A 17,632-nucleotide genomic window follows, 5' to 3' on the forward strand; every position below is an offset into this window, starting at 1 on the left:
TACGAGACAGTGCCAAAGCTCAAGAAGAAACATAGAGGAGGAAAGACCAGTAGAGCCCTCAAGGAAGCCATAAAGGATGGCCCTAGTAAAACCAGCTCTAGCTCTGGAGATTCCATCCCACTTGCAGTGCTTGGTAAAATTATGCACAGAAGTCCAGGTAGCTGCCTCAAGAATAAAATTGACATCCAAACCCTTGAAAAAAGCACCAGAAGATGCCACAGCTCTAGTAGAATGAGCCTTTACAGAAGAAGGAAGGCTCTTACCATAAAAAGAATAACAGAAAGAAATAGCTTTTGAGATCCAAAAAGAAATAATTTGTTTGGATACAGCCAATCCTAGGGACCTAGGATGAAAACAAACTAACAACTGATCAGATTTTCTAACAGAAATTTTATCCAAATAAAATCTAAGTTGTCTAAGCAGATCCAAAGTATGCAGCACCCTCTCACTAGCAAATTGTAGAGAGGGGAAAAAAAGTAAGTAAATGAATAAACTGATTAAGTGGCAACTTATTAACCACCTTGGGCATAAAAGAAGGATTAATATGCAAGGATACCCTGTCCTTATGAAACACCAAAAAAGGAGAACAAGCCATAAGGGCTTGAAGCTCAGACATCAGTCTGGCAGAAATAACAAACAGTATTTCAAAAGCAATGTTACAAGGAAGCTGAAGTAGCAGGTTCAAAAGGAGCCTGAGTCAGCTTCTCCAAAACAAAAATAAGATCTAATGGAGGAGGAGGAAAAGGCTTCCTGGTAGACCTAATATGAAGGACACCTTTAAGGAATGGTTTAGTCTCAAATCTAAAAGCTAAAGGAGGAGATAAAGGCAAACACGGAGAGATAGCTGATAAGTGAGCCTTAACATAAGAATAGGCCAAGCCAGCATTAAGCAATTCACACAAATAAGAAAGAACCAAAGGAACATCCATAGTAAGTGGATCCAGTTTACGAGAAAGACATCAAACCGAAAACCTCTTCCATTTGGATAAGTAGGATTTATGGGCTCCTGCAGGACCCTAAGCATTTCCTCAGAAAAAAGGTGTCTATGTGGAATCAAATCTTATCATCCACAGTGTCAGTTGAAGAGTGGACATATGGGGATGGATGAGAGATTGCTTATCTTCTCTGAGTAGGTCCACACTGTGAGGTAACATGTGATGATTGCCCTTGGCTAAATGCAGAAAAAGAGGCAACCAACTCTGCCTCTGACAAAAGGAAGTCACCAACAAGATTTTGGGAGTGTCCTGTTGAATTTTGAACAGGACTTTTGGAATGAGGGGAAGAGGAAGTTAATGCATAAAGAAACATCCCCTTCCAAGAAAAAGAGGGTGTCCACATTACACACCAGAGGACCTGGGACTCGGGCACAAAATAGCGGAAGATGTCTGTTCAAACGGGAGGCAAATATATCTACTTGAGAAGTATCCCACTAGTAGACAATGTCCAGAAAGACATCACTGTGAAGCATCCATCTGTGGATTTGAGTTTAAGACCTGCTCAGAGTATCACCAACAATTTTTTGACCTGAGGGAATGTAAACTGGCTAAAGAGTCACTTGATACTGGACAGCAAGATCTCATACCAGCAGTGCCAACTGACAAAGAAAGTAAGATCTTGTTCCCCCTGTTTTTATATACCACATCTCTGAGGTATTGTCTGTAAATTCCTTGAGAGGTCCTGGGATGAAAAGATAATAAAATGCCTGAAGAGTCAGCCAAAGGGCTCTCCCATCTATTTGACACTGACGTGCTACTGCTGTTAAACAGGTGACCACACCCCCTGCACCTTAAGGGAGCCAAAAGTTGCTCCCCATCCCAGATCTGAAGCATCTGTGAACAGTTCCTGAGAGGGAAAAGAGGATGAAAAGGGACCCCTGGATTCACAGACAATTGCTGGATCCACCACTGAAGTTCCTTCTTGAGACAAAATAGAAGAGGAACTACAAATTCTAGAGGATGTGCAGGTTGAAGCCAAACCGACTTCAGGAACCACTTAAATGTTCTCATGCAGAGTTTGGCTAGAGGGAGCATAGGGATGATGGATGCCATGAAGCCCAAAGCTCTCAAAAACTCCCTGGCTCTAATGGGGGCCAAAGGAAGAACAGTTTGAACGAAGGAAATGAGAGTTAAGGCCTTTGGAGAAGGCAGGGATGCCAGCATAGGCACTCTTTGAATCCTGCACCCAGAAAAACATGATCCTGAGAAGGACACAGAGAAGAATTTTTAAAGTTTATTGTGAACCCCAGATTCTGAAGGAGGGAAATGCAAAATGAAGATTTTGCAAAAGGATCTCTGGAGGGATGCCTGAATCAGCAGGTCATCCAAGTAAGGAAATAAAGAAGTTATGTATTCACCATAACGTTCCATCCGAGTAGTTGTAGTTCATTTGTCTTCAACCTGTGGGTTACAGATCCATATCGGATCTGAGCCGGCAACTTTTGCTAGCATCAGCTCCGAACTCCAAACTCCTCCCTTTACCATAATACAGCTCCACTGCCTTCCATCCCCAGATTGAGTTTGCTGAACTTATACTGACAACCCGACCTGATAAATTCACTTGTGACCTATACTGCAGCCCGTAAGCTGATCATGCACCAAGGTTTGGGGGAAGGAGGGAGCGACAACTGAAGACAAATGAAATGCAACTACTCAGATGGAATGTTATAGTGAGTACATGACTTCTTTATCTGAAGTAGTTTACTTCATTTGGACTTCAAGCCATGGAACTGAGCCCCTGGCTACTAAACTCCTGGGAGGCCCTCATGGAAGGATATTCCAGAGCACCGTGGAACCAAAATATGCTCTCCTTCTGGAAGTCAAATTCAATCTGTAATGAGAAATAAATGTATGAGATGAGGACCAAGTAGCTGCAGAACAAATGTCATCCAAAGACATTCTAGACCAAAAAGCCACAGACATAGCCATGAACCTAGTGGAATGAGCTTTAACCTGTGCTGGAAGAGACATGCCTCTGTCCTTACAGACCTGCAGGATGCATGAAGAAATCCATCTAGCTATAGTGACCTTGGAGACTGTTTCCTTCTATAAACCCTTTTTGGGCAAACCTAACAACTGATCAGATTTACAGAAATTTTTTGTCCTGTATAAATAGAATCATAACTGTCTATGAACATCCAACATGTGGAGTTTGCAGTCCATCTTGTTTGTAAAATTAGGAAAAAACACAGGCTGATAGTCTGATTGACTGGTGATGCCACCTTAGGAAGAAAGGCTGGATTGGTTCAAAGGGAAACTCTGTCTTTGTGAAAAATCATGTATGGAATTTTGATGGGCAAGGCCTGTAATTCTGAAAACCTTTCTTTCAGAGGTAATAGCCACCAGAAAAGCTGCTTTCTAAGATAAAAATTTCAGATCTGCAGTTGCAGCAGCCTCGAAAGGCAAAACGACCAAAGCTTAAAGAACCATAGTAAGGTCCCACAGGGGAACAGGATCTTTGACGGGGGGGGGGGGGGGTAACAAAAAGGTGCCTTTGATAAAGGCTTTATACAGTCTGGAAGAGGCTAAGGAGGCAGAATTCTCACCCACATGAAAATAAGAAATGCCAGCCAACTGAACTTTAACAGTAGAAGAACTAGCTCTGTGATGGAAAATATCAGCTAGAAAATCAAGAATGGTGGAAATAGGGGCCATGAAAGGGTCTGAACTCTATTGAGTGGCCCAGAAAGAAAAACGTTTCCACTTGCTGTGATAAACCTTCCTGGTCGAAGACTTATGATCAGCTACCAAAATAGATCTAACTAAGGAGGATAGTTTGGGAGTCCTAGCAATCATGGAAACTGAAGCAGCCAAGCTGTGAGCTTCAGGCTGTCCAGACTCTGATGAGGCACCCCCGAAGGGTGTGAAATTAAATCCTGAATGGGATCTAGGATCCAAGGTGGAACCAGAAGGTGAGACCAAAGGAAGGAAACCATACCTGGTGAGGCCAGAATGGGGCAATGAGGATCACTTTGCTCCCCAGTCAGCGAGCTTTCTGCAGGAACCTTGGAATGAGAGGTACTGGCAGGTAAGCATACAGAAGACCGGAAGGCTAAGCATGAACTAGAGCGTCTCTTGGGGACTCCCCCGGCAGGGGGTTCAGAGTGAAAAACTTGCTGCACTTCGCACTGGAAGGAGATGTGAAGAGATTGCAGCAAGGTTGACCCCACTCGCTGAAAATCTGTTCCACTACTGACAGATTCAGAGACCACTCGTAAGGCATCAGAATGGTCCAACTTAGCCTGTCCACTAGAATGTTGGACCATCCCGGAATGTGCATTGTGATGAGAAAGCGACCAGTGGAGATTGCCCATTCCCACACTCTCATGGCCTCACGACAAAGGGGATAAGATCTGGTCCCTCCCTGTCTGTTGATATACCAGACCACTGACATGTTGTCTGACTGAACAGCAACTGTCCCCAGAGGAAAAAAGGCATGAAGGGCCTGCAATGCTAGAAGGACTGCCCTCATCTCTAGGACTTTTATATGCAAGCTGGTCTCTAGGGGGGATCACAGACCTTGGACTGTCCTGCCCGAACAATGCCCCCCCCCCACCCGAGTTGGGAGGCATCTGTGGTCACTGTGGTTTGGGCCAGGGCTGGAACAAAGGGTCGTACCTCCAAAATGTCTGAAGAGCTCATCCACCATATGAGGGAGGACTGACACACTCGACTGAGTTGAATAGGATAAGTCAATGGCAGTTCCAACAGGGACCACTGAACCGCTAGAGTCCACTGTAGAATCCTCATGTGTAACCAAGCACACGGGAGAAGAATTATGATTGCCGCCATCAAGCCTAGGGCCCTCAACACCGATTCCGTTGTTGGAAGATGAGAATGGTAGATCTGGGAGACATGTATCCTCAGGTTTTGAACTCTCTCCGAGGTCAGGAATATTTTGCACTGAAAAGTATCTATCCTGGCACCAATGTAGTCTATCACCTGTACAGGATCTAGGAGAGATTTGGATGTGTTGATTGTGATCTCCAAATACAGGGCAAGTGTAAGGAAATAATCCCTGGTTTGTGAAAGTAGATGCCTAGTGGGAGCAGTGAGGAGTCAATTGTCCAGGTATGGATAGACCTGAATCCCCTGAACCCTCAAGTGAGCTGCTATGACTGCCATCATTTTGGTAAACATCCTGCGGGCTGTGGTGAGACCAAAGGGTAGAGCTCGAAATTGGTAATGATTGACTCCTAGCCAGAAGCAGAGGAACCTCCTAGAGCTTCTGTGCATTTTTATGTGATAGTAAGCATCCTAGAGGTCTAACAAGCACATCCAGTCACTCTCTTGCAGGTGTGGCATGATAGACTGTAACATGACCATCCAGAACTTCTCTTTGGCAACTGACAGGTTCAGGGTAGAGAGGTCCAGAATGGGCCTTAAGTCCCTCATTTTCTTTGGCACCAAAAAGAACCTGGAGCAGAAGCCCGATCCGGACTGATCTGGGGGGACAGTTTCGATGGCTTGTTTTACTAGCAGCTTGGAAATTTCCTGTGCTGCTGCCTCCCTTTGTGTGGGTGGTACGTCCGGGAGGTGTCTGGGAGATATGGGGGAACCCACGAAGGGGATAGAGTATCCTCTGGATATGATTTGAAGCACCCAGTGGTCCATTGATATGGACTCCCATGCCACTGGGAGCAAGGACAATCATCTCCCGACTGCCTCCAGAGTAGAGCAGTTGGGCAACCCCTCAGGGTTACTGCCCGGGTCTGTCCGAGAAAGGTTCTCGAGACCCGAAGTTCTGCAGACCCCCTCTGCCTCTGGGCAAGCATCCATTCTGTCCCCCTCTGCCTCTGGGGGAAGAAGATCCCAGAGTGTCCCGGGAATACTGAGACTTCCAGAACCACATCTTCTTTTGCCCTCTCTGGTTCCGAGAAAAGGACCTTTGAGGGTTAGAGAAGGGGATCCCAACAGCAGACAGTGTCTTCCTGCCTTTCTCACTCTGGACTAATGTCTCCTTGACGGTCTTACAAAAGAGTGTAGAACTGTCATAAGGGGCATTGACAAATGACGCCTTGAAGGGTTTGGAAAATTGACAGAGAATGGGAGAGGAGTCGCATGGACATTTTAGATACCACTTTTAAAGTGCCCATCCTCACGGAGAATGAAGCCTTGTCCTCCTGCGACACGGACTTGGGGGGGGGAGACTCCTCCAACTCCTTTACTAGGTCACGTTGGAGTCTAGTGACATGGGCCAAATAATCCAGTGCTCTGATCGAAAAGGTAGCTGAAGTGTACACCCGCTTCCCTAGGCAGTCCATCATCCGCGACTCTCAGTCAGGAGGGTGGACCGAGGAACTCTCCTGTGCAACTTCCTTCTTAGTGGCTGCTGCTACCACCATGGCATCCATGGTGGAACCCTTATTCCAAGATGGTCTATCAATGGGGGAAGCTTAAGAATTTTTCGGGTCACTTTGGGATAGACTCCATGGTGTCCGGTTCCTTCCATGCCTGTGAGGTGACCAAATCCACCAAAGGATCAGCAGGAGGGGACACCCAGGAAATAGACTGGCCCATGCCGAAAGCCTCTAGGAACACAGACTCATCAGAAGAGGGTTTGGGGGCAGACCAACCTCCCTGCTGGCGCAGGATCTCCATGATGCCTCCAAAGGAGACATGCTCGGGAGGTGACCTTCGGGAACCCTCTCCATCATCTAAATCTGTGTCCTCAGTGAGGGACTCTGGGGAGTCCAAGTGCCTCCTCTTGCAAGTATGCTTGTGAGGCACATCTCTGGTGGGGCTCACCGGGGGGGGGGGGGGGCTGGCAAGCCATTTGTTCCTCGGGGGGAACTGTCTGGGGTTCTTTGAGCAGGGGCTGTCCCTCTGTTAAGACAATGGGGACCGTAGACAGAGTCGACGGCGTCTGGAAGGAGTCCGAGGGGGCAGTCAGGGGTCTCGATCTGACAGAGAGGTCCCTTTCTACCACACTGAATGCAGAAGGAGAGCAAACCTCCTGAAAAACCAATAAGGAGGTCGGTCTCCCGGGTCCGAAGCGAGAATCAGAGCTGGGCCCAGGTGGATGGAGCTCCGAGGGAGGGAACCTGGCCTGACAAAGTCAGAGCCGATGAAAAAGGTTCCACTCCCTCGGATCCAACACCCAAGCTCCGGCTCAGAGATTGGTTCGGATCCAAGCTGGTCAGATACGAAATGCTCCAGGCAGCTGTCGGTGTCGAGGAAGTAAGTACCATCAGCGCCGACCTCCTGACCAAAGCTTACCTCGGATCAGAGTAGTCCAAAGCCGAAGGTCAGATTGGAAAAGGAGAAATGGGTTGAAAGAAAGGAAGCGAGTCCCCCCCCCCCCGAGGGAGGGCAAAACCCCCATCTGGATATGTGTACGGATAAAGCGCCTCGTCATCTTATCCAGATCAATATCCAACAAGGAGCGGGTTGACCGTGATGAGGCCATGGATTCCAACCTGGCGGGTTGGGGCACCAAGGCCCGAGGGGCTGGAAGTGTCTCCTCCGGCTCTCGGAGAACCTTGGGGATCGGAGCTGAGGGGAGTCATGAGTCAGTGGAGTCTTACTGGGAGAAGCAAGGTCCGGGAACCTCTTCCTCTTTTCCCTAGTCTTCGACCCTCTCTCCCTTTCTCTACCTCTCTTCTGCTCCGCTACTACAGGCTTTGGTACAGGAGGCTGAGTCCCAGCCTGGGAGGGAGGAGAAGCAAGAGAAAGAGAGGAGGGAGAGGCGGCCACAGCAGCCACTGTGACCAAAGCCGAAGATGAGGAAAGAGAGTCGGAAAGAGGAAGAAGACCTTTGAAGGCCAACTTGGTCTTCCTGTCCTTTAGGGCATGGGGGCTGAAGCTCGCACAAATACTATACTCCACACTCAGGTGGGTCACACCCAAGCACAAAACACACAGAATGTGGCCATCCGCTGGGGAGAGCTTATGGCCACACTCTGTGCAGTGCTTGAAACAAGCTTTTCAGCCATAACAGAAAGATGGCCTTAGAAAAAAAGACAGGCAAGATCTTTCTAAATTACAGACCCACACACACCCACTCACCACACTCACTACAGAGAATATGGGGGGGGGGGCTACTACCTACACCATACAACAAACTACTCTAACTACCTAAAAACCACTAACACTCGACGCACCAAGTGAGGGGAGGAGAAAAGGGACCTATACTAACACTAAACTGAAGAAAATTAGAAAATGTTACTACTCACAGAAAGTTTTAAAACCCACTGCTAGTTGGAGCTCAGAAGACATGATGTGAAGCAAATCACGGCAAATGAGATGTGGGAATGGAAGGCAGTGGAGGTGTATTATAGGTAAGGGGAGGAGTTTGGAGCTTGGAGCTGATGCTAGCAAACGTTGCAGACTCGGATCCGATACAGATCCGTAACCCACAGGTTGAAGACGAAATGAAGTAAAATACTTCAGATACTTGGATCCCCTGAAGCCTACAAAAAGCAATCACAGGAGCGAGGCATTTGGTGAATACCCTTGGGGCAGTAGAAAGGCCAAAGGGCAAAGCAGAGAACTGAAAATGTCAGGAAGCAACAGAGAAATGCAAATACTTCCTGAAAAGGGGAAGGATCGGAATATGGAGATAAGCATCCTTGAGATCCAAAGCAACCATATAAGCCTGAGGAGGCAAAAGAGAGAACAGATATTGGTGTCAGCCTGGCGTTTTTCACCAGTTTGTTTTTTGTTTTGCAATCTGTTAAAAGAGAGAACAGAGTCTGAAGGCATAGCATTCACAAAGTGGGCACCTTCAGAAAAGTGTTAAGATCAGAGAAGTCTAGAATAGGTCTCCAAGTAGCCTCTTTTCTGGGTACAAGAAACATCCTGGAGTGAAACCCCCTCCCCTTTGGGACACAGACACCTCCTGAATAGTACCCTGATTCAAAGGGTCTCAAAGTACCTCTGGGAAAAAGGGGAGCTGTTCCAGAGGAGACCAAGGAATGTCCATAAAAGGGGGGGGGGTGAGATTTCCACACCATGCACTACCCCTGGCAAATAATGGGCATTACCCAAGAATCCTGACTAATCTGAAGCCAAACAGGAAGAGAGAAAGAGGAACGTGGTTGGGAAGAGACGGATAATCAGACAGCACCTGGTTTATCTGGAATGGAAAACTTCTGAGGCAGTGAAGTCTGAGTAGCCTTAGCAGGAGGAGGCAGCTTGCCACTCTTTTTTATCCTTGGGAGGAGGGCAAGATTGCCTGCTAATAAAGGTAGGCTTATTGGGATAGTTTCTCTGAAATTTAGGAACAGGAAAGACAGACACATATTCTGAGTTCCTGTAAAGCCTTCCCCTTATCCTGAAGGGACTTAAATCAGCAGCAGCTTCCCCGAACAAATGTTTATCAAGAGGGGCATCCATCAACTTAGCCTTGATATCACCAGGCAATGGTTGAAACCAAAGCCAAGAATACCTCTGCATCACTGAACCAAAAGCAGTGCATCATAGCTACATGTGATGGAATGATGAGTAACTGCCTAACAGAGAAAGAGCAGAAGTTTTGCCCTCAGAGTTTGAGAGATCAGAAATAACCTGACAGGCTGGAGAAAGGACAGCCAACACATACCTGGGCATATGGATCTGATAATTAAAAAAATCAAGGTAGTCGAGGTGTAAAACTTACCTAAACTTCAGAAGGCAGTAACTTGGACGAAGGAGGCAATTGAGAGCACTTGTCAGAGCCTACAGACAACACTAAGGGGTCAGCAGCAGGACACTTGTACAAAAAGTTACAGTCCTCAGGCACAGTATAAAACCTATCAGGCTTATTGGGAGTAGGGGGCAAAGAATCAGGGGCTTTACAGACATTGGAAAATGCATCCAACAAAGCAGCCAAAACAGGATGAATAGCAGAAGGTTTTGGATATTCCATCTGCAGCAACTCATAGTGCCTCTTATGGATTTCAGAGATCTGAGCACAATCACATTTAAAATAAAAACTCCCACATCCTGGAGATTGTGTCCCCAAAAGAAATGTCTTTGAAGGGAGTATCAGGACTGGTTGACTCCTCTTCCTCAGACCCATAGTGCAAAGTGAAGGAATATAGGAAGAGTACATAAGGGATTCCTCATCAGAATCCAACTCCTTGTCAGTGGAATCATGTTTCCTGGATCTTTTAAGTTTAGTGGAGGATCAAGGGTGAGCTGCAACAGAAACACCCTGAGGAGGTTTCAGTGCCATCAAAGCATTAAACAAACCCTGAGTGAATGCCTGCCACTCACTCTGAGGATTCCTAGGAGCAGGAGAAACATGTTTAGTTTTTTTTTTTTTCTTTAATGGGATGTAAGGCCTGTAAAACTTAGAAGACTCTGACCCAGGACAGCATTCAATAACAGTAGTAGGGACTTCTTCCCCAACTAAAATATGAGGAACACCCTTAAGGCCCTCGGAAATAATCAACAGTGGTTCCCCCGAATGTCCAAAATGGACATCCGCAAAAACTCAATGGACATTCGGAAAGTCGGTTTAATGCAGGCCTCCAACCTGGTTGCGGCAGAGGAATCCGAACACACAGAGTCTGGTCTTGTTTTTTTAACCTTCTTCTTCCCTAACAGCTGACTCTTGGGGCAGGAAGATCCTTTCATAGTATCCTTAGGGAGAAGCTTAAGTCATTGATTCTCAAGATACAATGCTAGGGAAGAAAGCCTACTAAGTGGAGTCTTCGATATGAAAGACTGAGGACAGAACACGTCGTATGGTCACGAGAGATGCCTAGGCAAAATAAACACTGTTTGTGGCAGTCTTTATGGGGAGTCTGTCTTCTGCACCGGCATTTACCATTCCTGGATGACATGAAACCCCAGAAGCAACCAAAAGACAAGAAAAAACAAAACTCCAATTAGGCACTTATCTGCAACAGCTTGGAAACCAGCAAATAAGACATAGGCATTTAAACTGACAGCAAAGAAGTTCTGAGGAGGATTCATCCGGACATCACCTTTATGGCTTATGCTACGTGAGGAGCATACGTGTGATGTATGGTGTACTTTAAAGCAACCGAAGGCTTTTGTATACTGTCAGGCTACCTGAGGCAGGGAATCCCAGATGTAAGGAATATCGCAACACATGAATGAAAGGACATCGTCAGATTGGATTCACCAGTGGATGTGTTGTTTGCAAATTGGAGTAAGTTTAACTGGAAAAGATACAGATTAATGCAGACAGGACCACTGTATAGCTAGAGTCCATTGGAGAACACATAAAGAAACATGCCAAAGTGAGTAGTACAATGGCAGCTGCCATGGAACCTACTGGTTAAAGTACTGATCTTGCCAAAGGAGATGGATGGGAAAGGAGAAGATTAACCTGGCTTCTGACATTTAAAATGTGATGAGGAGGTAGAGATGCTACTTGTGTTGTCATATCCAGAACTGTACCAATGAACTCCAGGCTCTGGACTGGTGTTAGGTTTGACTTGGCATGACTTATTGTTACACCTAATGACTTGCACATGTGGAGCAAATAGTCCCTGGCATGCAGAAGGAGATGCTTATAGGGGGCAGTGAAGAGCCAGTCATCTAAATATAGAAAGACTTGGAATCCTTTTAGTCTCAAGTGAGCTGCTACCACTGCCATGCATTTGGTAAACACCCTGGGGGCTTTGGTGAGTCCAAAGGGCAGGGTTCTGAACTGGTAATGATTGGCTCCCAGCTGAAAGTGTGAATGTCTTCAGGATCACCTGTCTATTTTGATGTGATAGTATGCATTCTGAAGATCTATTGAGCACATCCAATTGTCATTGTGAAGAAAAGGTAGAATGGACTGTACCATGACCATTCGGAGCTTTGATATCTTCATGCACTGATTCAAACTGCTTGGATCCAAAATGGGTCTGAAGTCCCCTGTTTTCTTTGGTACTAAAAAAAAAGTGTGAACAAGTTCCAAATCCTGTTTGGTCTGGTGGGACCTTCTGGATGGCACTTTTTTCTACCAGCTTTTGGATTTCTTATGCTGCTGCCTTTCTTTGCCTGGGTGGAACATCGAGAAGCTTCTTCCTTTTGTGTGATGGAAGAAGGAAAAATGTTATGCAATAACCTCTGGATATTATTCTTAGTACCTATTAATCTTGTGTTACCAAGCATCTGGGTGCAAGGACAATCAACCCCCTACTGCCTCCAGAGTTGAACAGTTGGGAAGCACTTCAGAAATACTGAAAGGGACTGCTTGGAAAAGAATTATTGAAGCCCTGATTCTGCAGACCTCCTTTGCCTCTATGGTAATGTCTTCCATTAGAATTTCCTCCTCTGCCTCTAGATGAATTATCATCACGTGGATCTTGGTAAGATCCCTGAGACTTTCAGAACCACATCTTCTTACCACCTCTCTGATTACTGGAAAAGGTTTGTTGAGGTGTAGAAAACTTGATTCCTACAGCAAACTGAGTCTTTCCATCTTGTTCACTGTGAGTAAGCGTCTCTTTTACTGATGGGCCAAACAAGGAAATTACACTGAATGGGGAGTTGATAAAGGCTGTCTTTTAAAAGGCTCCACAAAGTCTCATAGCCACTTCCAGGCACCTATCTTTATGGCAATGCCTGAAGTGGCAGTTTGTGAGGTACCACTGGCCATGTGAGAGATCAATGTCATTGAAGCATTGGATATGGATAAGACAGTGGCCAGCTGTGAGGATGTTCTTTTGAAGTTCTCTGCAGAGATGGACACAGAGAGTATTTGATAGTTCTTTGGTCAAATCTCACTGAAGCTTAGTAAAGTGTACCTGGTAATTTAATGACCTCAGGCCGAAGGCTGCCAAGGCAAAGACTTGCTTTCCAAATCTGTCCAATGCTCTAGTTTGGTGGGTGGATAAAAGAGCTCTGTTCTGCTAGCTCTTTCTTGGTGGCTGCCACCACTACCATATTGTCTATTGTGATTCCTTTGCTTCAGTGGGGTCTGTCTGTTGGCAGGACTAAAAATTTATCGGGTCTTTTGGGAGGTGGTTCAATGGTATCTGGTTCCTTCCAAGCATAGCAGGAAACCAAACCAATAAGTTCATCCTCCACGATGGGTAACCCAAGCCGCAGATGTGCCAGAACCAAAAGCCTCCACAATACTGATTTTCTGGTGTGGTGTTTTGGGAAGACCAGCCAACTTTTTTTGTTTTAGGATTTCTAAAATGTCTCCAAAGGAGATGTCATCCGGTGGTGATCTGGTGTACCCCTCTCCTTCATTAAAATCGGTATCCTCTGTGAGTGACTCCATCGGGGAGTCAAAATCCCTCCTTTTGCATGTTCTCCTTTGATGCACCTTCTCTGTGGGGTGTTCAGTTGGAAGAGAGGGGAAGTTCCTCTATTTGAACTGGTTGGACTCTTATTGGAACTGGCTGTCCCTGTGGAGTAGGTCTGATCAACTCAGAGCTCAGAACTGATGAGAGAAAAGGGTTGTGATCCAAAAAATGAGAGGGTGGCTCTCTTTGGAGAGAAAAAGCCCTTTTCACTACCTTGAAAGTTGAATGACCTGGTAAAGCTTCAACCTGCCCTCTCAGAGCTGAAACTCCTGATAAAAGTTGCCTTGAGGATGGAACAGGATCCAAACTGTTTTGGGCCATGACTCTGCAGGGAAGGAACAGATCCAACAAAACTGGAGCTGAAGTTATTCCCTCAGATCTGACACCAACACTTCGGTTCTGGGAACTGTTCTGATCTGAGTGTATCAGAACAGAACTAGCTAAGGATATAGTCTAAGTGGAGAAAGAAGCTTTCCTCAGATCAGACACCAGAGCTCTTGGGGATTTTAGATCCTGGGTGAAACCAATGGATGGATTGGAGAAGGAGATAAGATGTTTTTTGATGTGGTAGGGAGACTAACAAATATGAGAGAGGACAGAACTGATGACGCTCCCATCTGATGACGCTCCCATCTGAATATGAACTGTCAGAAATGTTTGCATCATCCGATCCACATCCATTTTCAATAAGCTTCTGGAGGAAATACAGAAAACAGTGGATGGGGACTTGGAATGCTGCTTTGGGATCTGAAACAATGAAGAAGGGTGGGCAGAATTGGCTTTATAACAAATTCTGGAGTAAGACTCCTGTACAAATTACCATACTTAGATCCGAGGACCTAGGATCCAAAGGTGGCACTGTAGGACTTACTGACATAACTACAGCAGCCAAAACCTTAGGATCTGAGTGTTGAGTCTTTGAATCTGATAGCAGTGGATCCAAAGTTCTTCTGCTTTTGGACTGCAGCTCCAACGAAGACCCAGGGAACTTCAGAGGGGAGCATTTCCTGTGCTCCAACAGAGCAGATTTGCTAGTTGAAGGGGGGTTGAGCCCCTGAAGAAGATGTAACAGGGAGAAGACCCTTTAGAATAAATTTGTTATATCTATCTGCCAAGGCTCTTGGGTTAAAGGTGGAGCAGATGCTACAAGCAGTGTCTAAGTGCGCAGCTCCAAGGCAGTAAACGCACTCCTTGTGGGTATTCAAATTTGGGATTTTATGCCCACAAGAAGTAGATTTCTTAAAGCCTATTAGTTTATTCCACATGGTAGGTAACTATCCAAAAAGAAAAAAACAAGAATAAACTACAAGATTTTTTTTTTTAAAGGGGAAAGGAATGAAAAATAGTTTAATTACCAGTGATGGTAATCTAAAGAAATACCCCTGGCAAGAAAAGCGTAAGCAGTGATACTAGAAATGGTAATAAAGATTTACTACTTAACAATAGTAAGAAGATAAAAAGTGGAAAAATGCTAATGTCCTGTGAGAAAACTAGGATGGAGGATAGATAATTTAAGCTAGATAGTTATAACTAGATCAAAAAATAATTAACTCATGAAAATATCTCTAATAATGCTCGAGACAGGAACCTGCATCTGTTCGTGATGGCGGCAACCAAGATCGGAGGTAATGGGGATGGAATAGGGAATTATGGGTAGAAGGAGAAGCTTGAGAGCTGGATCTGAAGTCTGAAATATGCGCCCAGGTCATATCATACATTGAGGAAAAATAAAAAGGACAACATAAGATTGGGAGTTTATAAATTGTAGAGGTTAAGAGATTAAGTAACCAAGGTTTTCTGTGACGAACGTAACTGTGTAACCATGAGAATCAGGTGACAGCTTGTGTTCTAACACGTGCACTTAAATTATTCAGTTAGGTATTTTTTGAACTGATGAAGTCTCTTAGTAGCCTATAGACTTACTCATCCATGACTATCAGACTCAGTTTTTTACTACTGATACATAGCTACTTCAGATTTTTCTAAAAAGGTCTGGTAGTGCTACAAGTAAAGGCAGTCTTGCAGTCTACATAATGAAAAGGTGGACCACTTTGAAATGTAAGCTACAAAACAAAATGATGTAATACATACCAATCATAACCAGCAGCAAAGGAGGTTTCAATGGCTGGTGCGATCAGTTTCGCTGCTGTCATGATAAACCTTTCTGCCAGTGCTTTTCTGAAATAAAAGAAAAAAAACAAATAAAGAAAGAAAGAGATCTTTATACATATAAATGTCCTCTGTCCACCCCTCAGTCGTATACTGAAATCAACCATATCCAAACACCTAGCCATATACTCTCTAAATTTTCAAAGTCTAACCAACAAAATTACTGAGTTCCATGCCTGGATTGTCCATACAACTCCTCACATCCTCTGATTCTCCAAAACCTGGCTTAAACCACATATCTAACAATGAAATTTTCCCACCAGGTTATAATATCTACCACTCAGATAGACTTAAAAAAAAGGGGGGGGGGTGCAGCCATCCTACACTCTAATAGCCTCAACCTCTCACCTTTCTCTGCACCCATCCCTGACTTTCACCAGGCCACATTATCGCTAACTACCACCTTAATTCACACAATAAACTAGAGATTGACATCCCTCCTGGAAATAACTTGCCCATCCTTGAGAAAATCCTTTCCTGGTTCTCCCACAATACATCCTATGAAACCCTCATCTAAGGAGATGTCAACCTAGACTGGTCAAAACTCAAAATGGACTCTCTGCAAAACAGTATTAATCTCCACGGTTACCATCAACTTATAACGTCTCCCACCCAAATCCATAAAAATGCTACATCTAGCTATATAATTGACTGGATATTCACCAACACCCTTAAGCTATATCACAACCCCGCTACCCTACCAGATCAGCTTAGTGACCATCTACCCACTTCTGTCCTTAGATACAGCTCTCAACATTACAAACCTAACCTCTATAGAGACTGCCATAAACTTGATAACTTCGACTTAACTCAATTCAACACTATTCCCTCCTCCACTGACTGGTCTTTCCTGAAACAAATCCCTTTAAATGACGCAGTAAACAGTTTCAACAGTATCTTTCTAAATACCCTGAATTCCCTCATTCCCTCTAGAAAGGTTTGAACAAAATCTAACTATGCTCCTTGGCTTTCCAAAGAGTCTAAGTCCCTTATGCTCCAAAGAAATAAAGCTTGGCATGCCTGGACCAAAACTAAGGAATTATCCTTGCTCCACAATTATAATCATCTCAGAAACCTTACCAAGAAACAAAAAAATATTGAAAAAAATTCCTTCTTTAACTCTGCTCAACTCAATAGCAAATCCAACCCTCAGAAATTCTGATCAACCATTAAGAACATTCTTTCTCATGGATGCCCCTCAAACTCCTCCCCTACCCAGATACAGTCCCTCTAGATACAACTACCTTGCTTAATACTTTATCGATACTATTCAGTCACTCTTACCAACAAATGGTAAGACTACTCCTCAATACACCCCTCTCAACCCACCCAACAATAATCCCTTCTCCTTACAGCCTGTTCCAACATCCTATATCCAATCTCTTCTACTTAAGCACAAATCCTGCTCATCATCCACTGATAACCTACCCCCTATTTCCCTCAAACTAGCTGCTGACTCTATAGCTTACCCAGTGTCTATATTAATCAATAGGTCCATTCAGGAATCCACTGTACCTACCCTTTGGAAATCCTTTTTCACTATTCCCCTACACAAAGGGGGAACTCCACAGACCCATCAAACCACCGTCCCATAGCCATCCTATCCCCACTCCAAAATACTTGAAAAATGCATTCACTCACAACTGCTAAAATACCTACTCCAACAAAATCTTCTCGCCCCTACCCAGCACAGCTTCCGCCCCCACCACAGCACAACCACTGCCCTCCTATCCTTTACCCATACCATTGCTGAGGCCCTAGACAACAATAAACTTATCTTGTACCTCTTCCTAGATATTTCCAAAGCTTTCGATACTGTCTCCCATCCCCTGCTGCTATCTAAACTTGCTAGTCTCAATCTATCTGCTTCCAACCTTACCTGGTTCTCCAGTTACCTATCCTGCAGGCAGCAGTCTGTCAAATGGCTCTCTTCCTCTTCTCCATTCTTATCTGTCGCAAAAGGAGTACCCCAAGGCTCCATCCTGGGTCCCCTCCTCTTTAACATCTTCACTAATGACCTACACACATCATGTAAACAATCCTCCCTCATCCAGTATGCAGACAATTCTACCCTCATCTCCGACATCTCTGAGCTCCATACTTTCTCTCAACATACCTTCTTATCTACTGAACAGTGGCTCTCTGAAAACTTACTCATCCTCGACCCCCCCCCCCCAAAAAATCAAACTCTTATTATTTCTCCCCCGTGCACTTACACACCACAAATCTTCTTCCTTTTATATCACTTCCTCAAATAACACAGTTATT

At 45.0% G+C, this 17,632-nt stretch overlaps 1 protein-coding gene across 1 annotated transcript in view; it reads right to left on the reverse strand.

Annotated features, from left to right (window-relative positions):
• The window catches only part of IFT88 (intraflagellar transport 88), a 1,839,004-nt gene that overhangs the window by 917,061 nt on the left and 904,311 nt on the right, over positions 1–17,632 (reverse strand). Inside the window, exon 14 of the mRNA XM_044073191.1 lies at positions 15,287–15,373. Within this exon, the coding sequence (XP_043929126.1) occupies positions 15,287–15,373 (87 nt within the window). The remainder of the gene's footprint in view (positions 1–15,286; positions 15,374–17,632) is intronic.

Source organism: Protopterus annectens, chromosome 5.part1 (genome assembly GCF_019279795.1).
Source record: "Protopterus annectens isolate FY-2018-M chromosome 5.part1, PAN1.0, whole genome shotgun sequence".
NCBI lineage: Eukaryota > Metazoa > Chordata > Ceratodontiformes > Protopteridae > Protopterus > Protopterus annectens.